Source organism: Chroicocephalus ridibundus, chromosome 3 (assembly GCF_963924245.1).
Source record: "Chroicocephalus ridibundus chromosome 3, bChrRid1.1, whole genome shotgun sequence".
NCBI classification, from domain to species: domain Eukaryota; kingdom Metazoa; phylum Chordata; class Aves; order Charadriiformes; family Laridae; genus Chroicocephalus; species Chroicocephalus ridibundus.
The window spans coordinates 15,662,781-15,687,900 of record NC_086286.1 but is presented as its reverse complement, the minus strand read 5'-3'; the positions used below and the strand labels follow the sequence as shown (position 1 = coordinate 15,687,900).

At 39.7% G+C, this 25,120-nt stretch overlaps 1 protein-coding gene across 1 annotated transcript in view; it reads left to right on the top strand.

The window, feature by feature from the left end:
- MSH2 (mutS homolog 2) overlaps positions 1-25,120 on the top strand; it is a 54,767-nt gene that overhangs the window by 12,021 nt on the left and 17,626 nt on the right. The window contains exons 7-8 of the mRNA XM_063328124.1: positions 15,908-16,107; positions 21,125-21,234. Coding sequence (XP_063184194.1) covers positions 15,908-16,107; positions 21,125-21,234 — 310 coding nt within the window. The remainder of the gene's footprint in view (positions 1-15,907; positions 16,108-21,124; positions 21,235-25,120) is intronic.

Here is a 25,120-nt window from a genome sequence, read left to right as displayed (position 1 = left end):
GGACAGGTAGATGGACAAAGAGGAGTCAGTCCAGCAGAAAGCCACTGAGCAGGATCCTGGGCTGCAGCACCTGGTGTGTATGAGGAGAGGCTGAGGGAGCTGGGTCTGTAGCCTGGAGGAGAGAAGACTAAGGGGCAGACCTAACTCCTGGTTTCAGCTGCCGGGTGGGTGGGAGTCATAGAGAAGGTGAAGCCAGGTGCTTCTTGCAAGGGCACAGCAAAAACACGAGACAAAACAGACATCATCTTCACCAAAGGACTCCAGCTGGATATAAAGAAAAAAATTTTCACCATGAGGATGGTCAGACTCTGGAATGTATGCTCAGAGAGGTGGAGGGTTCTCTGTTCTTGTTCAGCATTTAACTGAAATTAGCCTTGTTTTGAGTAAGGGCTGGAACTAGAGGCCTTGGGTTCCCTTCCAACAACATAAATTGTTCTGCGATAGGTTTTTACTACTCTTGTGTTCTTTTCTGAGCTGCAGCTGTCCCTGCAGAGCTTTGCGGGTAGGCTTTTTGCTTCTGTCATTGTGGTCAGCAGCTCTGGAAACACCTTCAGTACTTTTCCAGGTGCAGGTCAGTATTTCTGCACAGCGACACACTGATTTCAGGCAGTTAAATTAGTAGGTGGTGGCCTGCATCCTCAGTAAGGGAGGGGAGAATGTGACCAACTTGGAGGTTTGTCTAAGTGGCTTAATTAAAATGCACTTTAAATGCTGGGAGTGCCCCTAATGCCTGTAAAGAAGCTTCTGAAATACAGGTTGAATCTGAGCTAGTTGGAAGACAGAAAAGTGTTTTGTTATTGTCATGCAGATCATGATGCAATAAATATTTCACATGAAAGAAGTCATTCCAGTGACATGAAAATGGTGTTGGCTTCCCAACAAGCCTCTAGAAATGTTAGAAAAACGCCACCTTTGTAATTACTATCTATAATTCCCCTAGAGAAATGTTTGGAGTTTGAAGCTCTCAACGCTTCTTTAACCCTCTCACCTCCCTTCACCTACGTTTACTATTTTCAAAACTACTAATTTCATTTGTATTTGCTTGGAAAACAGGTTGATAGTGAGTGCTGTCTGGAAACATTAAACAAAAGCTGTACTAGTCAAGCACATGTCAGACAGGCCTTGTCTTTAGGAAGGAATTTCCATCAAAATCCCAGGCACTTGAAACCTATTAAAAAGCTTAGATTCTTGTGTTGCAAGAGTCTTTATTTTAGTTTTCTTGTTTGAGGAGGGAATAGGGGGATAAAAATAAGAGCTGAAAAAAGACTCCTTTCATGGCACCTTCAGGTGTGGGAAAGACAATGTTGCTGTTTGAGCTGGAGAAGTGCCTAAAAGCTATTTGCATTCTGCATGTTATCCAAATCATTCTTCTGGGTCAAGGATCAGTAATCACCATTGCAAATCTGTAAATTATAGGTGGCATTCAGTTGTGCAGCACTGGAGCAGGTAGTCATAGTATCTCCTAGTTGATACTTCCAGCTCGCCCACTTCGTCCTGACAAGTCCTCACTTGGTGCAAAATAAATCGAAGGATTAAGCTTTTAGTTAGTTTCTTTTGCATCAGAATTTTGAGGCTCAAACATCAAACTGGTTTTCAGATTTTTAAAAAATAATCAAATTGCTATTTATTTAGGGACGTGTGAATCTGTAGCTGCCATACCATTCTTTTTCTCTCAGCCTGCCAAAAAGGTGGATGGTAATTCCAGCAGTAGTTAAACTTTACTTAGAATCTGTGTTTAATTATTCAGTTGGTTTTGGGTTGGTTTTTTTAAATCACAGCCATAAGTTAATGAAGTTCTCAGTTGCAGAGTGTGACCATATGAAAAACTTTTACTTTGCACGTGTGCAAAGCTCTCTGGTTTGTCACAGTATCTTTGGGGTCACTAATTTGAATATTGTATACAAGAATATGGTATACTCCCCATGAAAGAACAGTGAGCATATTATTGTTTCTGCTCTGTTTAATTTATATCCACAAACAGAAAGGTGGTACATTAGGAAACTGCAATGGAGCTCTTGGCAGGATGATTTTGTCTTGACTTGTAGTTTCATTTCATTTATCATGTATAAGGGTTGTAAAAGTCTTTAATGTTTTGTTTACATACAATTTTGAGTTCCTTCTCTGTGCAGAATGAATACAAATGAAGAAATATTTGCTTTTTACAGCAAAGAAATAGAACTTGTTCAGTATGTTCTTAGTCTGCGCTAGTTTAAGGAAATGCACAGGTTAGCAATTTAAAAGAGTATTAGTGTTGATGGAGTGCAATAAACTTAACCTCTTAATTTTAATAATGTATGGAAACTTGCAAGGAATAAAACACAAAAAAAAATTAATGGAAATAACTTTCCTTAGCTGCCTCTAATCTTTGAAGACCATGCGGTAATATTGTTTGATTACTGGATCCCAAAATGCTGTATTTAATTAAAAAGGAAGACTGGCACAAAACCTCTGCAGTGTAAGGCGTTATGCTGAGCAGCGGCCTTAGCTGCTTTCCATCTTTGGTTTCTCTGGAAGGTTTTGGGTGGGGCAGTTTCACTATATGGAGTTTATGAACTTGCCCATGACTCTACAGTACTTGATGAGTTCTTGCTCTGCCGTTTCCATTGTTCTTTGTTATCGTATAAGAAATGGAGGTTTATTAGTAATTCTTAAGAAATGGGCCTTTGTTTTCCAGAAGCCTAAATACTGTGTTGATGGAACGGCAATGTTCAAAAAAAAGTATTGTGAAACCAGTTTTTCTTGTCTTTATTTAAATTAGGATATTTTTGCCTTCATGTCCTTGACACTTGCTCACACTAGCTGTTCTGTATGTAGGATTTCCTTGGTCTTCAGTGGTCAGAATTCAGTGTGAAGGTTTTTTGTTTGTTTTTGACTCTTAAGCATCACGCAGCAACCTGCAACACTGAGTTCTCTCATAATCGGCTTATGCTGGAACCACTTTAAATCAAATGGTATAGTCATGCTTCCCTGACCATGGATTGTCACCAGTTCCCTTGTTATTGGCACTGGCACTAGTGTTCATGTAGCTGCTGAGTTCATCTTTCGATGGGGAATTTAGCATGTTAAAATAATCAAGGATGAAATGTTGTATAGCATCTAATCCATTAAAACTAGGCGGTTGCCAAAAGAGGCAATCCCAGTTCTCCTCTCTGGCCTTCATCTCTTGCTGCTCCCCTTTTTTGGTCTCATAGCTACAGAATAATTTGGTTTGGCTTGTTCACCTGATGAAAACTATTCCATGAAAAAGTGAGGAAAGTTGTCGTCTAAAATTAATCCTTTTGCCCCTCTGCAGCTGGTCCGTGACCTGCTATCATCATAAACATGAGAAGATTAACATTTTCTTAAATGCGGATCAAGCAATATCAAAAGCCTGTTCTTCAGATTTAATGATCTGACTTGTGTTTGCTTTCTCTTGGTATCTTGACTTTTTTAGAGCATACACTAATTAATTTATATTGTGAGTTGGATTACCAAACTTGCTGCAGTAGGATAAATTGGATATCTGCCTATCCTCAAATTGGAAAAGTGTCTGAATGTGTGGAATGGAGCTGTTGACTACCATTGCTCAATAAACCTGCTGCCTTTGACAAATTCACTATGAATGTGCTACTTGAATATTATTTAGCTCCTACAGAAGGCTATGGAGATTTAATGAAAAAGAATGTATGCATGGAAATAAATTAATAAATCAAGTCTCTTGTAACATTGGGAAGACAGAAAACGTGTCTCTGCCAAAGCGTTTAGGAGATACTTAGAGAATCTTGTTTTATGAAATATCCATTTGTCACTTTTGTCTGTAAAGTTCCTTGAGGGTAAGAGACTGTTGAGCTCTGACAGCAAGATTGTGCCGAGTTTTTGAGGTGTGAGAAGACTTGCTGTGTAAACCATCTTATATTCAAAATTCAACTCTGCTGATGGATCTTTTGTATAATAAGCATGCATGTTTAAAAGTTGGGAAAAGTGTTAATCATTCTGTGAAGTAGCAGGTTGTGATAAAGTGAGAATTTTCCCTTTTTATGCCAGCTCCTCTTCTGTGGAGCTGTTTAATTCTTAAAGGGTAATAATTTTGTTATTACTTAACTGAGAATGAGGAGGAGTGGTGAATCAAATCTAAATAGTGCTGTTACATAAAACTCTAGTCTGAATGGCAGTTCTCGGTAATAATTTAAAAACAAACTTTACTTTTGAGAAACATAAGTGAAGGTTTACTTTCCTTTTCTATTACTTGGACAGATGACTGTTACTGTAAGTAATATATCTAGGCTGTGGAATGGGAAATAAAAGGCACTTGGTTTTGGTTTTAACTGTGACTGGGGTGATCTTGTAGGTTGGGTGCACAGGTGTATGGAAGTTTCTTTAGAATATAGACAGAAACAATACTTGTTGCTTTAAATGTTTTAGTATTTTCAGGACCCAAGTCTTGTAGAGCAGGGCTGGTCTGCCATGGAGTAGTTGCAACCGCAAAGTGAACCATCAGCGGGAGCTGGTGAGAGGGAGACGCTGGTGGGCCTCTTTGGGTCCCTGCTGCAGGGCAGAGGTGACCTTCTGTCCCATCTGGAGAGAAACAGTGGGACCCTTGACAAGCTGGTCGTCGTCTCCCTGTAGAAATGCTACTGAAGATCCCTCTCCTTACTGCTCTGAAACACAGCTTGCAGCCCTTGGCCACGTGAAGAGATAGGTGTGTGATGGTACCATCAGGAGCACTCCCAGCCTTGCCTTATAACTGAAGAATCATAGAATCACAGAATCATAGGGTTGGAAGGGACCTCTGGAGATCATCTAGTCCAACCCCCCTGCCAGAGCAGGGTCACCCAGAGCAGGTTACACAGGAACACGTCCAGGTGGGTTTTGAATGTCTCCAGAGATGGAGACTCCACCACCTCTCTGGGCAGCCTGTGCCAGGGCTCTGCCACCCTCAGGGTAAAGAAGTTCCTCCTCATGTTTAGGTGGAACTTCCTATGTTCCAGTTTGTGTCCATTACCTCTTGTCCTGTCCCCGGGCACCACTGAAAAGAGCCTCGCCCCATCGTCCTGACACCCACCCTTTAAGTATTTATAAGCGTTGATAAGGTCACCCCTCAGACGTCTTTTTTCCAGACTGAAGAGACCCAAATCCCTCAGCCTTTCCTCATAAGAGAGGTGTCCCAGTCCCCTAATCATCCTCGTAGCCCTCCGCTGCACCCTTTCCAGCAGTTCCCTGTCCCTCTTGAACCGGGGAGCCCAGAACTGGACACAGTACTCCAGGTGCGGCCTCACCAAGGCAGAGTAGAGGGGGAGGATGACCTCCCTTGACCTGCTGGCCACGCTCCTCTTGATGCACCCCAGGATGCCATTGGCCGCCTTGGCCACAAGGGCACATTGCTGGCTCATGGTCATCCTGGAAAATGTTTGCTTTCTGCTCCTCCTGCTTTTTGCCACAGGGGAGTTGTGTGCATGCCTCAGAGCCCTGCAGTTCTTTGCTTTGCCGTGCTTTCTGGCTAGAGGAGGCAAAGCAGAGCTCTGCTTGTGTGCGGCTGCTTTATTTGCGTGTGCTTCAGAATGATGCCAGGCACTCCCTTCCCTCAGGGTCTAAAAATATTGCTGTTGCAGCAGTCTGCTTCAGGACCAAGATCTTAATTGCATCAAGTGGTATCTTGCTGGCAAGAATAAGACCCAAGATTTTATTTTTCTGCTGAAGAATTGTTTTCCTCTTTATCTTGCTGAATCTGCTGGGGTTGGAAAACCTTTAAAAACTTGTGCAAAAATAGCCAATTATTGGTAACCTATTTCAGAGTAAATAAGACTGCAATAAGTATCTTTGAGGAAGAAAATGTTGTATTTGAGTTAAAAATGCCTTTTTTTTTTTTCCTGAGAATCCTGTTTTGTTTTTTTGATTCTGAGCTCATTAGCTTGCAACCTCACAATCAATATGTAACAGCTTGCTTGATTGTTGTAGAAAATAGTGATTTTGTGCCTGGTACCCCTGATGTAATCTCAGGGCTTTGATTACTATCTTTAGGTTCTTAACATATAATACTCAAATGGTATAAGCAGGAATTCATGTAGAGTAGGAAGGAGTCTGTTGTTTTACTGATACATATTAAATTTATGTTACGTAAATGTGGCTGATGTAAAGGAGTGAACTCTGATTATTTGGAAGAATGAATGCATTTATTGAATTGTAAAATTTGTGTGTGAGTGGACCATTCTGAGGTTGCAAATAACCAGTATTGTTTTCACGGTAGGGTGATTTTGGGACTAATTAGGAAAATTAGAAAAGGCAGGAGACTGGTTTTTGGATGTGGCTTTCTCTTGTGTTGCTTAATCCTTCAGGTTAAACATCAGGGAGCCTGGTGTGGAGCTCTTGTCCGGCTGCTTAGTAGCACAGCACCCAGTGTTCTGGAAGTGCGTGCAATGTGATTTCTGTGGCTCCTCTAGAGTCTAAAGCTGCCCTTCAAACCTTGGACTCTGCATTAGAAGGGACTACTTCAATAGAGCTGCAAGAAATAGCATATTTATGGTTGCTTCAAGTTATACATTTGAGAATAAAAGACAGTAGTAGCGAGTTCAGTTCAAAGACCTGCCCTGTAATAGTGGAATGAAGGCCAATTTCTAGTACTAAATACATCCCGAGGGCATTGGATACGTGCCTGGAGATCCCTTGGTTGAGCTCACTTCTGACTTGAGGGAGAAGGTACGGCAGGGCGGAGAAGCGCAGCAGGTAGCAATACTACCTCACACTTTTTGTGGTGCCGGTGCTGGTTTCTGCCAGCTTGGAAGTGTTTGTGGGGCTGTGACTCGTGGGCGTAATTTTCCAGCCAGCTTAAGCCAACACCAAGATACAACTGGGTTTGTCCACAGCTGGCAGAGCCACCCCAGAGCGAGCTAGTTCAGGGGAGCCTCGCTGGTGGAAAGCTAACGCAGCCACAGCAAACGAAGATGTGTGTTTAAGGAGGGAGCTGCTACTGGGAGCATTACCTTCAGTGTCAGCCCGGGGTGTCTGCAGCTGCCTTTACCATACTACCAGTTTTTCCTTCCTCCATGCTATGTGGCTTGCCCGTGCAAAGAGCAGGACAGCTTTCAAGCCGTACCACTGAGCCAGGTCACGCTTGGTCTCTATGACTTTTTTGTTTCTGCAGAGGAAAAGTTTTGAAACTCTCTGTTTGTGTCTAGAACTGGGAATCATTGCAAAATATTTTAAGAAGCTAGGAGGGTCATCAGAGTACAAGGATTGCTGTAATTTTACTGGGATGATGTCACTCTCTTTAAGAACGCAAACATTACAGGTAAATTGTAAGATGTGTCACTGTGGGACTATTTATTCCTGGTTTGCTGTTTCTGTTAATCTACCCTATTATAAAATACCTCTTCGTCTCTAGAAGCCTGTAATTTCACATCCCGCACGTGAAACAGTAATGTACTTTAAATTCTCAATTGAAGGTGTGTACACTGTTGTACTCCTTCACCGTCATCTTGAAAGTTTTGCTATTTAGGCAAGCTGTATCTTTTAGTTTAGCTCTTTCTTTTTCTCAGGTTGTAACAGTGGTTTTCGGGGGGGGGGGGAACTGTGAAGTCATTTGATATTGCAGAAGCATTTACAGCACGTTCTTAACTGAGGAAACCAACTTTGTGTCAGCATGCTAAGAAGAAATATAACAGGTCACGCGGTTTGGGCAAGAGCAGGTGGGAAACAGCAGAAGAACTTGAGCCGTTTAGCGTGGAGGGGAATACATGTGAGGGTGCAGGCTGCTTTTTTGGCAGACGGAGCAGGAAGAAGCCTTGCTTACCTGGGCACAAGGCCCTCGCACGGGCTTGTTGGAATTGTCTGGGCTGTATGCTTCTGAGCTACAGGCCCCTATGCATACAGGCATATGTGGGAGAGCAAAAAGAGAGCTTACTCAGATGAACAACTTGTGACACTCACTCGAAACACGAGATTTTGGACCCTAATGCTATTGTAGGGCCAAATTGTACTCGTTTCATTCAAATAACAGAAAGATTTTGACCCCTTGCGTGGGCTATTCTCTCTCATGTGTAACGTGTGCGAGAGAGGTATGTATACAACTCATCCAGAGAGCAATGTTCAGAGTTGTTGATGAAACAAAAACCTGGATTCAGATCTTGTGTCTTGAAAGTACTGGAGGAACTGGTGCTTATGGCAAGTCCCCTGCAAGGCTGCTCCTGCTGCTTGGATAAATATTGCCACCAGCTGGAGGCTTGTTGCCAGAAATCACAGCAACTTCTGTCTGCGCACAGCCTCCAGAAACCTCTTGGTGCGATCTGGCTGTGTGAACCCAGCGGAGTGTTGAGAAGATCATTGATGTTAAGCCTGTGGTGTATGAGTAAAATAAAATGACTTTTGATGGTATGAGTCTCTCTAAAGCTGCCGGTTGCTTGTTCCTCAGGTTTTGTGCTATTTTTATTTCAAATTGTTTACCAAGATCGCTCCAGTTTCATAACAAAGTCTTTTGTGCATAACTAAGCATTTCCAAAAGCATGTGTGGGCTGTCTAGGTCTTTTGCATTGTTATTTCTTTGTGCTTGTCTGAGAAATTTTGAATGTTATTTTTATAAATGCATGTAACAACTCTGTATTGGGCAAGATGACCTGGGATGGTCACTGTGATTTTTATGCTGCTAAGAAGTGTCCTGAAGTAAAGTCATTCTCAGTATCAGGCTTCAGATACCTAATTTAGGCTCCTGTGTGCCCATCTTAGGTGTCTGCCTTAATACTTCAAAGGCTGTAAAGCGTACTGGGATTTGTCATGAAAAGAGCTTTGCAAATTTAGGGTGATATTTACCAGTTACTTGAGGCGGTGATAACTGGCTTTTGGTTGATTTTTGTGAGAGAGAAGATGCTTGTCTAGGGAACGGTTGGGTCACCAGGGAGAAGTTTATAAAAGGAGCTTATGACAGTGCCTTGCTTATTTCTGGCTGAAAAGCACAAATGCTGGTATTAAATCAACTACAGCAACTTGCTCTAGTGTGGACCTCCTGCAGGGTGTTAAAATCGCAGGTGCTTTTTGTGGGAAAGAAAACCCAATTAGAACAGTAAGATGGTGGCTTGGCTTTGCCCTGCCCTCCTGTTGAAGAGGCAGTAGCTGAGGCTGTAGTTTATTACGTTATTCTGGTAATTTCTATAGGATTAGAAAAGAAGAATCCGTCAGTTTTATATGTCTGGGTTAAGTGTGTCCAGGGAGGGTTTGCCTGGGCTGCACTGGATTTAAGAAGAGATCTGAGTTTGAAAGAAACCCAAGGGAAACCAAAATAATGGTACATTAAGTGTTTTCTACTTTCCTTTCTATAAAGAAAATATGAAATTAAATTGGTATAACTGCATATTCTGAAACTTTTGTGGTGAGGTGAAAGTCTTGGCGTATCTTAAAGCAGTCCTTAATACGCTACTTTTGTAAGTGGTGTTTCTCTGATAAAATTGTCTATAATCAAGTTGAACAGTTAGACAGACAAGCTGATCTTATTCTATAGTCATAGAAGAGCTTTAGCAGACAGAGAATACAAATTTATGCTCTTCTGAAGTCTTGGCTGTTGTATAGCCGGGGGAGTTAGCGCCTTCAAGATCTTCCTAAAAGTAAGTCATCTTCTCCTGTAAAAGAGTGCGTTCTTCATTTGATTTCAGTGTTAACGTTTTTTTCTTTGTGTCATGTGGAATTTGTAGTTAGTACAGTTTTTCCCATGGAAATGTCCAGCAGAATTTTGGATTTTAAGTTACTTCTCTGTAGTAGCAATTAAATACATATATTACTTATTATTAAATGTGTATATATATATATATTTTGCTGATTATATATGGATCCAAGTTTCATAATATGATAAAAAAAAAAAGGCAGAGTCCTTTTTCTGAGCAGAGGTGCTTGGAGGAAGCGTTCTCCTTCCTGCCCGCGTGGGAGGCGCAGAACTGCCCAGGGGTTTGCATGATGTTGGTGGCGGAGACATTAAAACCTGGGTGCTTTATAACTCAGCCTGTTGTACAGCTAACTGGTTTGTTAGCGTTTTCTTTGTACCGGTCAATCCTGCTCAGTCATTATAAATATTCTATTCATTCTAACTCTAGTCTTATATTTTAATCTGTTAGTTTAGTTATTATTTCTACAGACAGAATTCTTTTCATCCTTCTGTGAAGTCTGCATACAAATCAGGCTTGGTTAATGTTTTCGCGTTAACTTAAACTTTTATATTTAGCTCCGTAAAAGCCTAGTAATACAATTAAACCCTCCTGACAACCTCTATTGTGGCAGCATTCAATGCAATAACCTTAAAATCGTGATGAAAAATGCTGCATAGACGTAGCAAAGGAAGAAGCAATCTTTTCTGATGTCGAATGAAACGTAAACCTCGGTGGAACGGAAGCGCTGTGATGAGACTTGGGAAAGTGTGTGCCATTTATTAGATCGAAAACAGATTTTTGTTGTCTCTTTTTGGTGTGGAGTGTTAGTCTTTTGTCTGTTAATAGCACGTCTGAGAGACGCCTGTTAACAACAATAAAACACAGGAAAGGATGAAATGCTTTCAGTTGGATTCCAGAATATCCAACAGAAATTTGGAGATAGGTGGTTGGTTTTTTTTCCTCTCTCAGGGCACGGTTAAGCCTAATGTTGCTTGTTATTGCACTTCAAAGCCGATAAATAGCCATGGTTTTGAATAGCAGGAGAAAAAGGGGGTTATCGTTTCCAGCTTCAAGAAGAGTACTTGTATTGGCTTTCAGTTATCTGAAAATTTGTTTGCTATTTTTGTGGTTTAATTTGCAAATTTAAGTAACCATCTTGAAACAAAGATTTCATTTGTGTTCTAGTGTGGTTTCAATAGTTATAATTGTTTCTGTTATCTTGGCTGTGCTGCCTTAGATCTGTGGTGGAAAGTTTTGCCTCGTCTTCCTTTCCCTTTCACTGTGTGGCAGAAAGAGAGACACACAATTTTGTCAGCTGTTGTTTGCACTTTCTTGGACTTCTTTAATTTGTTTCTCTTTGTATTTTCTTTTTTTGTTTCCTCAGTCAAGCTTTATCTTAAAAGCAACTTGTCATTTGATTTCATTATTACTCGTGAGCATTAGGCATGGCTTACAGATGCATTATCTTGATGTAGCCCTTTCTGTTCAGCAGCCTTGTATGTATTTTTACCATACGGGAGATTGTTATGCAAAATGTGGCACGAACACAAACCTGTTAGCCTTATATTCCTGGTTGGCAAACAAGGGGGGGGGAAGACAGAACAGTACTAGGAAGGTCATGAGATGTTAGTCTAATTAGCATGATTTTGGCAGAGGAAAATTGTGTCAAGCTGATCTGAGAACTCTTTGAACTTGTCATTGTTGTGGACAAAGGAGGAAAAAAAAAAAGAAAAGAATAAATTAGAGCTTTCAAAACGCCTTTGACAAGTTCTTATCCAAGAGGCTGTTGAACAAGTTGAGGAAGTCGTGGGATGAAAGTGAAGGGTTTGTTTGTGTAAAAGGCACAAGCCGGGGGTGGGGAGAAAGGTTTTAATCTTGGCAAAGGTAAGCTCAAGAATCTAGAAGCTGCACTTGAGATATTCTCTAATGATCAGGATAACAGCTGGCTGGTAAGGTACTGACATTTTTATCGGTGACACAAATAAGGTCCAAACTTTTAATGAAAACCAAAACAGCCCGACGGATTGGACAGAACAGGGATAGTTTGGATTTTAATGAGAATAAGTATAAAGCAATACGAATAGAAAGACAGACTTAATCTGCCTGTGTTTTACAGGGCTTTATGTGGATTCAGAAAGGGTGCTGGGCATTTGTGTGTCAGGTTGAAGGCAAGTCTCTGTGCAGTTGGGTTTTAAAGATAAGGTACTGTGGCATTATACAAATTGTTGCTGCTGGTGTTTTCCAAGTGCAACATTTATTAAGTTTCAATAAGTGATTCCATGTGTATATGACTGCTGGGATTATTGATTGTGTAAGGACCTCTTGGAAGAGAAACTAAATGCTCTGGCTTGAAACATAAGCTATTAGAAGGCAAGATGAGATCTAGTACAGAGGGCAAAGTTGAATTTTGCACATTCTTGCATGTTTGAGATTGGTCATCAAAAACAGAGAAAACAGTTTTTTATACTGGAAATTTTAATATGGAAATCATGGAGTAGTCTGTAGCTTAAGCAGGTTGGATAAAACCACCAAACCCTGGTTTCCTACCCCAGGCAAGAGTAGTATTTTTCTAGATTAAAATTCACTTTTACAATGGGATAAGCCCTCCAAATGCATATGTTACTTTCTTCCTAGTACTTTTATTAAGTGAAGAAAAGGTGTTTTAAACTAGAACTTCATGCAGCTTTGCAGGTAAGAAAATATGAAGGTATTCATGACTTCTGCCTCTTTATGGATTGATGCGTGGTGATATTTCGGTAATAGGGGAGTAATAAATAGGCTTACAAATCCTGCATATCGCCTGGGGAGTGAGAGGACATAACATCAGAACAGTGCAACCTCTTGTGTCTGTTTGCCATGACCATAACTGCTAAAGACCAAGCAGGGTAACAGTAAGAACGTGTGGGTGTGATTTGTTGCAAGTTTTCAATGAATCCTGTCTTTTTTTTTTGTTTGTTTTGTTTTGCCAAAGGAGTTGTTTCCAGATTATGGAACTAAAAATGACCAAGTTCCTTGGTTCCTGTGAAGAGGAACAAGTTGGCAGATACTGCCCCTAAGTAAGCTCTGACAGGGCTGAAGACACTTTGAGGGGAACATCTGCAGATGGGATTTATTCCTGCTGTTATCCCCTTGGGAAAGTAGGGACATTTGGTTAGTAGATTTATATTTAGTCTGCTAAGCAGTTGTATTGTGTATCCTTAGTGGTTTTTTGCTGGTTTTTTTGTTTGTTTGCTATTTTTTTGTTGTTGTTGCTGTTGTTTTTTTTTAATTTTTAACATTAAAAAATCTGGTCTTTACCAAGTGTGTTTGTTCACCAGTTGCTGCTCGTGATTCTGAGAAAAGTTTGTGATGTGAGTCTTAAGTCTGGTCTGCTAGGTAAATTGTGGGGATTTTTAATAAAGATGGCAATGTATCTGCCGTGACAGAATCATACAATTCTTGTTATTCCTCCAAAGTGTTTGACAGAAGCCTGAAAGCTAGAAATTGTGCTCTTAAATGCCAACAGGGATCAGAATTGGAAATTATTTGGCTATTATGACATTACTTATGTCAATCTTGTTGTGCGTTCTTGCAGTAGGTATCTTAAGTATATTCCTGTCTACTTTTCACAAGTCCTGCATACATGCTGAAACTTGAATGTATCTTTTAGAAGTTCCTCATGTATCCTATCATTTTTGGAAATAAAGCACCACTATGGGTCAGGAATGTCAGTCATTAAACTTAGCTATTAAGGCAATAGTGGAATGCATAAATATAGAGGTAGGATTTTTCTTTTGTCCTTTTCATTAATTTTTGTTTGGTATAATACAGAAGGTTCCCTGGAGTGGTGTGGGTAGACCGCTTTCTGCAACAGAAGGACATTCCTTTTGAATTTCTTATATACAGAAATGTACTTCTACCTATCCAGGCATCTCTGTCTCTGGTGTTACCGTAGACAAAGCCTTTGTTTCTTGAGTGACTGTCTTTACTAATTAGCTGGGGCAGTGTACCATGTTAGCCTCTGTGTACTGTTTCAGGTGTCTGTCTCTCTCTGCAGAACACTGCGTAGTGTAATGTAGAGATTACTGCTTTCAAAATGACCAAAAAAAATTGTCATTCCCAACGCAGTTTGCAAATGCTCCTGTTATTGAAACTGATGCATTTTTCAGACAGTAAGCAAAACAGTAGAAATAATGTGGTGAAAGCTGTCCTCTGCTTGCATGTCTCTAAATTAAATTAACTTCCCTGCTGAAGCCAAGGTATTGATAGGTAGCAAGTTAATGTGATTAACCTGAAATCTACGCAGTATATCATGTGTGGAGGTCTCTGAAGGGGGCAGAGTTCTTCCATCGTATTCCTAAAGTGTGACCAAGGAACATTGGACTCTCTGGCGTTCCAAAATGAACAATATCTGACTTCCTTTGTTTAACTGTGAATGCAAAGTAATGCAAAATCTGTAAAGATGACAATGTTAACCAGTGCAAAAAAGAAAGCACAAAATGTGTGGAAGTTGTCTTACATTCTAGTGGGAAAACCATAATTTAATGCTCTGTCACTTCTCATTGAGATTTATGCTTGCTTTCAGCTGCACTTAAAGAATATTTATTTCACTACTTAAAAACCCCAAAATGTCAGGGCAGGCTGAAGGGAAGGCAAGCTGGGGGTCAGTGGTGACAACAAGACAGGTAGAGACAGTACCCTATAAGGACGCAGTCCTCCAATACCTGCATGAGGCAAACGGGGTATATCTGGTGACAGGTTTGGCCAACAGTCTGCGTCTCCAGGCAAATCTACAGTGATGATCTGAGGTGAGGCAAGGAACTCAAGTCAATGGGTCACGGTGTGGATCAGTGGGGTGCATGGCCACGCACAGGCCTGGCTGCAGCATAGCCCAGGTGAGAACCAAGGATGAGTGCCTTAGTTTGAATGCAGCTCTTGAGTGAAGATGAGGAGGCCCCAGACAAGGCTTCTTACACCTCTTTTACACAGCTGTTCACAGTGGTTTTTACTGCTAAGATTTACCTTTGGGAATCCCAAGCACCTGAAACCAGTGGCAAAGTGTGGAGCAAAGAAGACATAACCTCATTAGAGGAGGATCAGGTTAGCAAACATTTACACAAATTGGGTGCACACAGATCCATGGAACCCAAGGAATACACCCCCAATGCTGAGGTGGCTGGCCAAAGTCATTGTAGGACAGATCTTGATTGTCTCACGAAGGTCATGATGGTTGGAGGAGGCATCTGAAGATAGGAGTAACGTTTGCTTTCGTCCAATCCTCAAGAAGGGCAAAAAGACCTATCCAGCGAATAATGGATTGGTCAACCTCATCTTCAGCCTTGGGAAGGTCATTAAGCAAATAATCCTGTAAAGCACTGCTAAATATACTAAGGGCAGGATGGTGACTGGAAGTAGTTGGCATGGATTTACAAAGGGAGAATCATGCCTTACCAACCTGATAGCCTTCTACTGGAAATTGACTGCGTTGTTGGATAAGGAGAGAGTGATGAATATTGCTTATCTTGACTTCAGCAGGCTTCTGTCACTGTCTTTTATTATATCTGATGAAGTATGGGCTAGATAAGCAGACAGTGTGGTGGACTGAAAACTGGCTGAACTGCCAGGCTCAAAGGATTGTGATCAGGGGCATGACGTCCAGCTGGAGGCCAGTTACTAGAGGTGTTTCCCAGGGGTTGATACTGAGGCCATGCTTGCAGATACCCAAAATGTGACTGAACACACTCCTGGGCAGCTGGGTCTAGTTGACTCTACTTTAAGCAAAGATGTTGGAGTCGTCAATGTCCAGAGGTGCCTTCCAACCTCAAGGATTCCAATTCTGTGATCCAGGGTTGCACAGCTGCACAGTGTCAGTGTTGACTTCGACCACAGACAGTAAAACTCTGCCAAGAGTGTTTTATTTCCTACAGTGTGAGTTTTTCCTTCTTACTATCTGTTCTTTCATAGTCTACTGGATGACTTTTTTTATGGTGCAGGGAAAGGATTAATCTCAAAGTAGATTCTGAGCTTTGACATACCTGTAGAACAGATGTTGGCATTTGCACTTGAAACTTTCACTCCAGTGCTGTTCATTAGATATTCCAACTATTAAAAATCACAGTAGCATGACGTAGTCTGAATATCCTTGCTTTCTCAGCTTGAGCGTCGTCCTGGTTTCATTTGTTCTTTTATCAGGAAAGTTGGCCAATGGATACAGACATAGAGAAAGGATAATTAGAAACTGCCAGATAAACGTTTTCATTCTAATTAGTGACGTAAAAGAATTATAGACCATGTCATGCTAATATTGTTACGAACTTCTTATTTAGGCTGAATTTGGTTGAAGCTTTTGTGGGGGATCCAGAACTACGTCAGTGCCTTCAAGAAGATCTCTTGCGTCGATTCCCAGATCTTAACCGGCTGGCAAAGAAATTTCAGAGACAAGCAGCAAACTTACAGGACTGTTACCGAATGTATCAGGCTATTAATCAACTGCCTAATGTTGTACAAGCACTAGAAAAACATGAAGGTAATGCTACCCCTGTCTGTTTTCAGTGTTTTATACCACATTGATGATGCAAAGAAATAGCGTGTAGTCTTCCAAAGATTACCTTTTCCCTGTGTACTTTTGTTGCAGGAATAAAGGTTAAAGACGTTTGAATTTGAAATGAGCTGAAATTCTGAAATACCAATCAGATACTTAAAAATAGACATAGCCAAATCTTTACAAGAAAAAGCATTCCAATTAGTGTGTAGCTGAAATACTTGAACTGTTGAGTGATGGTTTGGTAATATTTGACGTTGACTTGTCTCTAAGAGTTCCTGACCAATTGTGTGTGTGTTACGATCTTAAAAACAAGATAACCGTTCATTCAAAATTGTTGTGCTCCTTTTGAAGACACTTTGTACTTTGTTTTTTTTGCATTTAATTACAAGTCAGTTTAAGCGTTATTGGTATAATTTGCCTTTTTTTAATTGTAATGTTCTGTATTGGATAAGGGTAATGTGGCAGAGTTTCTTCTGATCTTCATTAGTAGGAAGCTCAATGCTATGACAAGCAAATCTAGAAAATACAAAGGTTGTTATTTCTTTTCCTTTTCTATATGTTACCAAGAAAATGCAGAATAAGATTAAAGTCAGCATAACAGAGGCATGATTCAATACAGCAATAGCAGTCTTAGCTTGTCAGAAAGCATAGTTTCGTAGAAGCCCATTGATTTTTTGAAAATCTCTGCATAAAGCAAGCACCAAAGCCTTTAAGAGAAATAATTTTTGAAATGGTACAGTTACAAAAATTTCTTTCCTCTGTTTGAGTAGACAGTAACATTACCCAGTATTTTGTACTTTTCTGTACTATAGTTTTATGACTTCAAGTAATGAAACTTATCTTCTAAAATATTAATCTTGAATTAGTTTTTGATTGTTGGCTGTGTTATTTCCAAAAGCAGTTAGATCTGAAACTGGGAAGGAGCTGGCAGATACTACTTTTTTTTTTTTTTAAAGAGCTGTGCCACACTTTAGCTGCCTCAGTCATGTCTCTGCTTTTCCAAACAGACTCTGCTTGTTTTTGCCTTGGCATGGAGCTTTTGGGTTTCCATTTTAAACTGAGGTATTCGTTCAGAATGCTTGCTTCCTGTCTTTACTTCTTTTTCTATTAGTTGTCTTTTTTGGATCAACAGAGTTTTTCTGTCATAACATTGGGGTAGGAAAACAATTCCATTTTTAGAAGTTTTGAGAAGCAAGCTGTGTAAGGCAAACTGCTAAGCTCACCATATGGAAAAATTAATAAACTGCAAAAAGTTCTCACTGTTTTACATGTGAATCAGTTGGCCTTAGAGCATTTATCAGCAGTATATCCAAGATAATTTAAAATAGGTGAAATGTGTTGTTTTTATTTTTCTTCGTACCCGTACGTCCTTGTTTGAAGTACAAGAACGGTCTGGTAACTTTGAATGTATGTGACTGATTCAGACTGGATCTGATCACTTTCCAGTTCAGGACTGTATAAAATCTTTTAATTCACAAGAGATGGAAAGTCAGAAAGATTTTTGACAATTCTGAGTATCTGCCAGTTTCAGAACTTCATTTTCTCGTGAATGGATATGGGGAGACAGAGCAACTACACCATGAAGTGATCAGCAGTGATTGCCTTTCCCTCAGTATGAAGCATTGCTTTGTTGAGATGCTTGTTTTTATGGATGATGAAATCTGAGGAGGGGGATAGTGAGTAAAGACAACTTTTTTTGGTTTTTTAAACATAAGAAACATACGTAAGACAAGAAGGGACTCTGAGTCATCGAATCATTTTGTTATTGCTGGTAAAAGGGAGCAGTTGTTCATTACTCAAATTGCTGCGGCATAAAATCTAGGTACTTAGAAGGTGTCTGTCTTCAAGAAGCTGCTGAAGCATCTTTCTTCTCATCTCAGACTGACACTCTTTATTTTAAGCCTGTAAACATGCAGTATACAAGAACTGTATGCTGGGTTCCAGGTGTATTTTTACCATATTGTATACAGTGGCTTGAATACCCCCTTACTGCTTTTGGAAATACCTCTTATTGCGTGTTCCAGTTCTGTTCTTTCCATGACTGTTGCGCTGATGTGTTATAACCATGTTGTGATCGAACTTGTCTGTTTCCCATCCTTTGTCACTTCCAGCTGATTATTCCCCTACTCATAGTGGAAATTCGTTTATCTATCAATGCATCATCGTACTCATTGTTAAATTTTACTTCATTTCTATTTGCCCAGTTTTCAAGGTCAGTTAGTTATGTTCCTGATTTATTTTGCTCCAGTTTCACCTACTGATCTCTTCAATGTTGTATATATTAGTGAATTTTATAAGCAGCCTTCTTTTGTGCATTAATATTGTTAATTTACACATCTTAAAAAGATAAATGCTTGTATGAGCCCTGGAGGAGCTGTACTGCTGGTGTCCTTCCAGCTCATTCAACTTTTGCAAGCTGGTGGTGTCCTCTCTATCTGCCTTCTGATCATTGTATTAATCATGAATCTTGCATCTTGGCATCCAAGTTAGGTCTACAGATTTCCCTTTGTCTTAGGCAGTTCTCTCAGACAGACATTGCGCTATACAGGTATGAACCACCTCTAGCAAACTCATACTATATTTTATGCCAATTTCCATTTTGTTCCTTGTTCTTTCCTCACGATTTTTTCTAAGACCTTTTGTACCATCAAAATGGCTGGTTTAAGTGCATTTAGTCATTGAGATGTGGCTGTTTCACACGATATAATCGTGTCAGTTTTCATACTTCTATTTGCTGCCAAACTAACTATAGAAATGTTTCAAGTTTGAAGATTAGTGCTTGATTCTAATTTCTATACAACGTTTTAAACCATATTAATAGTAAAGTCTTTAATGCATGTAATAAACACTTATCTGTGCTTCAGTAAGTAAATTATGGTTTAAATTAAAAGCTGTACCTGGGAGCAGATAGCCTTTGTGATCAATATGCGTCTGCTTTTGATGCTACGTAGGTCTGTTATTCTTTCTCTCAATGGTTAGCCTACATGCTAATAATGCTGCGTAGGTGCAAAAGTGGGGTTTTTTTACCATGCATCTTTTATATGAGTTTATTGAATGAAGGTGCAAGACAAGCTGGAGTTTAATATAGATTTTTTTCAATGGTGTTTCTTTCTCATATTCTCTTAATGCCAACTGTTACGCGTTTGAGAAAAAGCAGACACATACAACTTTTATAAATCCTCAGTATTCACTGACTCCGCTATTTATTTCCTTCAAGTGTTGGATAGTGAATATGAAGTTGGATTGAAAGTGTAAATCAATTTTGCAATATATTAACTTGAACCATATCATAAATATATATAAATACATTAGTGCTTTACGTAAGAAATTAATATTTTCTAATTTTTGAATGTGACATCTTCCTACGGTGTCTGAAGATGTACTCTTCAAACTTATATACTTAAGTATTATGTATAGTGAAACTTTCCTAGTTACTCCTTTTAAGAAAAGAAATTGTAATTACTACTTTAAGTTCAAGCACAATCATTTTTCATTAATTCAAGAATATTGAAGATCATTTCATTGTGGGTGCCGTGCACTCTGTCAGCTGATGCACTGGGAACTGCCAAGTCCGCTCTGAAGAATGGATGTGAATCTTCTGCTCTTCAATCTCTTCCTTCTTTAGTGCCTCCTTTTATTTTCTAGGTTGGTTTAGATGTGTCATCTTACAGGAGAGGAAGAAAAAAAAGATGTGACAGAGCAAGAGATCTGGAATAAAAAGCAAGCTGTACTTGATTTCAGATCACTCTTAGTTTTGAAGATTTTTGGTCAGCAGAAGACTGCATTTTGACAACTTCAATAATCTCTCAACAACATGTAATTTTTTTTCTCTATTTAGAGATACTAATCAGTTAAGAACTTTAATTTGAAAAGCTTGGGGGAGTGGGGAAGCAGAAAGGCACAGGAGGAAAAGAAAACAAACCAGCCTGCTTCTTTGTACTCGAGTTGCAGTGCTGAGAGAGAAGAGGGACTCCCTTGGGTAATTGTGTTCTGACTGTGTGAATTCAATAAATGTGTACGGAAGTTTTTCTTAGGAAAGATTAGGAGTTTTTCCCTAGTCTGAGAAATTGGGAGGCTCTGGAATAGCCAGAGCTTAATTCTGTGTTTCTCTGTCAATGTGTCAAGCCTTGCCTGTAAATGTCGAAGGCAAATGTTGTGATTCTGTACATAATCCAATGACTATAAGCTCATGGTATTGAATTCTTTTTGAGGCATTTTGTGTAAATCATATAGTCAATAATGCTAATCTTTCGGTGATTGAATCATAACTTGAAGTAGCTGCAAAGACGTAAATGTTAATTTACTGACAGTGTTTTTACAGCTGGCTGCTGGATAGGTGCTTATTTGTAGGCCTGAAGAAAATAATTCTTTGACAAAATTGACACTATCTGTGCATGCTAAGTTAACTGTGAACTGGATTTTGCATTTGATGCTTACAATGTTGTATGAACTTCAAACAGTATGTGTGCTATGCAGTTATACCTGGTGCTACAGAGTATTTGTGATAACAAAATACGTTGGAAAAGACTAATTTAATTTTGATGACTTAATTTCTATTTATGGCCATATTGTAACCTACCAAATATTCCCAATTTTTGGTCATTTTGGATTACAAAAATTAAAAATTCTGAGTGTGGATGATGAAACTTCCACTTTGTATCTTTAAAATTGGTTGCTGTAGAAACACTTTCTACTACCATTTCAACTTTTTATGTGCAAGAACAGGTAATGTTCAGACAGCAGGTTTACTTTCAGACGGTTGTTTGTCTGTAATTTCACTCATAGTACCAGATATGAACAAAGATGAATACGTAGAAGCTTAATCAGAATATAAATTGGGTAATGCCAATTTTAGAATGCGTGCGTCAGTGAAGTAATCGTAACCAATCTTAATAAAAATTAACCAGCTATGTAGTGGTGCTGTTTATCTTGGATAAGTGAATTCTGGTAAAGTTGTGGGGTTTCGTGAATGATAATTTTTCTTGTTTGTTCTTAACAGGAGCTCACCAGATGTTGTTGTTGGCAGTGTTTATAACACCTCTTAATGATATCTACTCTGACTTCTCAAAGTTTCTGGAGATGATAGAAACAACATTGGACATGGATAAGGTATGGGCTGGTGTGTGGGAGGGGGTTTACTTAGCAATTAAAGTTTCTCACTGAACTTTGCAATCTGCTCTACACTCACTAAATTTAATTGATCATTAAGTAGTTAGCGATAATTTAGCTGTGGAATATGTGAACACTGTTGTTAGTATAGCAGTTGAATATCAAGATACTCACCCACTGTCTGAAATTCTCTAACCAATGCTAGAGAATGCTTTGGGTACCTGGATGCTGTGGACCTGAAACTATTTTTTAAAAACCTCATCAGTATTAAGGGTGGGGAAGTTTTTTTTGTCACTTTCCTGCTTCTTCATGTCTTCAAAGTTACAATGATGTGCCTCAAATCTAGAATGTAGCCAGAATATGTTTATTACATATTTCTTTGCTTCTGTAAAGTTCATTAGACTTGCATCTATTCAGCGGGATTAAGTCTTCATAACTAACAGTTTGCCTCTCTGAAAAATGATTGACCTAGGTATGAAGACTGACTTTAATTTCCAGTGTAAAGACTTTTCTCACTAGAGAGAAAGCTACTACAATTATCTTAGCCTTGCATCTACACTTGCTTATAAAATATTACTGATGATAGGACTGTGCTTGCAAGGGAAAACTAGCATTTTTTTCAGAGGAAAAACTGGCCAAAGAAAGCTGGAAGGAACATTGCTGTTGCTTAAATTTGTAGTGGAAGGGATAACGTATGAGTATGAATGACTTCCTTATTATTGTTGGACATTGAACACTTAGGACACAGGCAAAAACATGAACTGTTGCTTAACTGGGTGAAACAATGCCAAGGTTTTTAGTGAGTTTTGTACATAATTTTTTTCCCATTGTATTTGTTAGAGAATTGGTGAGACGTGTTTTGAAATGTACATGCTTGGTTAGAAATGTATGTAATGTTCCTTTCTCAATAGACATTTCAGTCACTTTGGAAGGCTTTTAGGATTGTCCTAAGTGTGGAATCTCAACTGACTGTAGAAATATGAGATCTACCTAATTATGTGCCAGGCATGATTGTAAGGGCAAGGTGTTGAACTTTTGAAAAATGCTATGGCATTAAAATTTTGAACATGCGTGTTTCAATCCAAAGGCAAAACCACCACTTTTTATCTTTGTATTGTGTATGCATTCATCAACTGCATTTTACTGTTCAAGGAAGGACTGTTTGATTGACACGTTGCTGTAATTTGTGATATATGCTAATGAAGAAATTTATAGCTTTATACTAGCTACAGACCATCTGTTGATGCAGCTTGTATGCCCTGGGACTTGTTTTCTTTAAAACCAACAGCTGTTCTAAGCCTTCACCCCTCATAGTCCAGCTCTTCGAATTTCTTTTCAGTTTCTACTTTAAAAATGTTTTGTTGTCCTTCTGAACAGAACAAGTCAGTTATTTTTAATGATGTCCCATAGAATCTGGTGGTTTGGATTCGCTTGGGTTTTTTTCCCCTTCAAGATACTGGAAAATAGCTATAAATAAACCAATACTGGTTTTACTAGAAGAATAAACCTTCTTTGTATGAATGTTAAAACTTGAACTTTGACTTGAAATTTCTCTTAGATTTTCAGGGAGTTCAAGTCAAATACCCAGCTCTGTTATGTGTGTGACTGAAGGACAGATTGTCATAGCAACTAAATTATGTCAATAATCCATTCTAATATAAGAAGAAACATCTGAGTTCAAAAAGGGTGGGGTGTGGTTATTCATTTACCTGGCTGTAATAGAAGTTGAGAAACTGTCGCTTCCATTCCCATCTTTCACAGAATCATAAGGGGCCTTGGAAAAACCATCTACTCCAACCTCCTCCTCAAGTCAGGGCAACTTCCAAGTTTGTTAGCGCTTTCAATATATCACGTTTTGGTTTGAGTATTAAGAGCACAGCCCTTTACAGAAGGACTTGTTTTTCAGATTAGCTAGCTAGCTCAACATAGTCCTAGAGCCTGCAAACGATTTGCTCTCACCACATTAATTAGAGCACCCCTTGGAAATGTGACTCGCTTGGGTCTTATTTCATGTAAGTAGACATACGCAGGTATCAAAGTGTTGTCAATGCTGGGAAGTTAGTCTGCTACTTACCACACTAAGTATTTTATACTCCGAATCATTTCAGAGTAGGTCTGGGCAAAAACTTAGATTAAGAAAAATGCAGTGTGTTCAGTAGGACAAAAGGCAATGTCTGTCTGCTCCTTATCCATATTGCATTAAGGGATTTGTTTTCATTATAACCCTTTGCATAACTCCTGCCAGTAAAAGGTTATGTATAGAGTGAAGGTGGTAGCAAGAGTGTTCAGACCAATCTCTTGTACGTGTCTGCATTCCTTAATCTCTGAAGCAAATGTAACATTTGTATTTAATGCAGTACTGAGTTGCAATTTAGACTTCAGTGCATTTCAGCAATCAATATATCAGTAAAATGTCACAATGATGATGAGTATTTTTATTCTTCTTTTGGGGAGATCAGAGGGCAGTTGGGTTCACTGGCATTTTCTTCGGTTTTTCTGGTGAGGTGTAGCCTTACTGGACCATAACTGATGGTGGATTCATTAGGTACAAAGCACGAAGAACTCAAGTACGTGGTGTTCCATGTTCCTGTTAACGCTTGTTCTGCCAGATTGTTGGCCACATTCACGCTGAGGGCTGCGGAAAAGAAAAGCGAAAGTTTGCTTTAAGTGACTTACCTAATTATAGCTGAGAGACTGCTGCAAGGAGGAGCACAGCTTGAGAAGATGTTAGAGGGTAATATATTTGTGGGTGCCTGATGTTTTTATATTAATTAGTAGCACTAGTTTTTAATATTTTTAGTAAACCATAATCATTTTACTTCCTTGGAAGTTTAGCTGAGCTTTTAATTTAGTTTTAAGATGTTTTCTATTCACTTGATCGTGCTAGGCTTTCACTTGGAGAGCGTGGTCAGAGGGAGTAGTTCTGCTTGTCACCTGCTAAGGGTTCCTTCACCAGGCATGAATGAGGAAGGAGATGCCCTATAGTAGTTGGGGTGGGTAATGCAATATATTAGAAGCTGTCTTCGAACCTGGATCTTACACCCTTTTAAATTCAGATTTTCAGGCTGAGGTAGTGGGATACAGTCTGCTAGATGTCCTAAAGACTTGGTGTCTACACCTGGAAAAGCCACTGGGCATTTACCCTGGGGCTGGAGTGCCTGGTCTGCTCTGAACTGGTTCTCAAACTGCTGTGGTCCCTAACCCAGGCTAATGTAAACTGAAGATGAAGTAATTTTGCTTTTAATGCCGCTGTCACGAAACTTCACAGCAGTTTAGGATTTCTGTCTTGCACACCAGCAGCCTCTGGGCTCATTCGTCATCACAGGTCTATTGGAGCTGTAACGGAGTTAGCAACAAGCACATGGAAACTAACGCCATCCCCGTGACCGCTGGACTGAGCGGTGGGTGAGGCAGTAACATAGCCTTTTTGCACGCTGTAAGCTTTAGCCACGTATGGATCTTTGCTTGCAGTGGAATGAAAGCTTGTCTGCAGTGAGGAGCCCATGAAGGGTGGAAGCGCAGGGCACAGCTTCGGTTCTGGTCAGCCTCTCTGACATGGCAGCCTGGGTGAAGGCTGGAACCAACAGCCAGTCTGGGCGCCTGCTGGGGCTGCCGGAGCCTCATGGGTCCTTAGGAATGTTACCTTCCTTCTTCTCAGGTTAACATGGTGTTTGCGTCCCAGCCTTTCCAGTTTCTGTTTCAGATCCAGGATCTGCCCTACAAAAACAGGAATGGTCTTTTCTGCTGTATGCTTTGTCATAAATACCCCTTTCTTAATGACTCCAGGTTTCAAGATGGTCCTCTAAAATCTTGTAATCCATTACTTTACCAAGTGCTTTGGTTAAGCAACTGGAGAACTTTGGCACTGCGTTGTGTTTGCATGCAA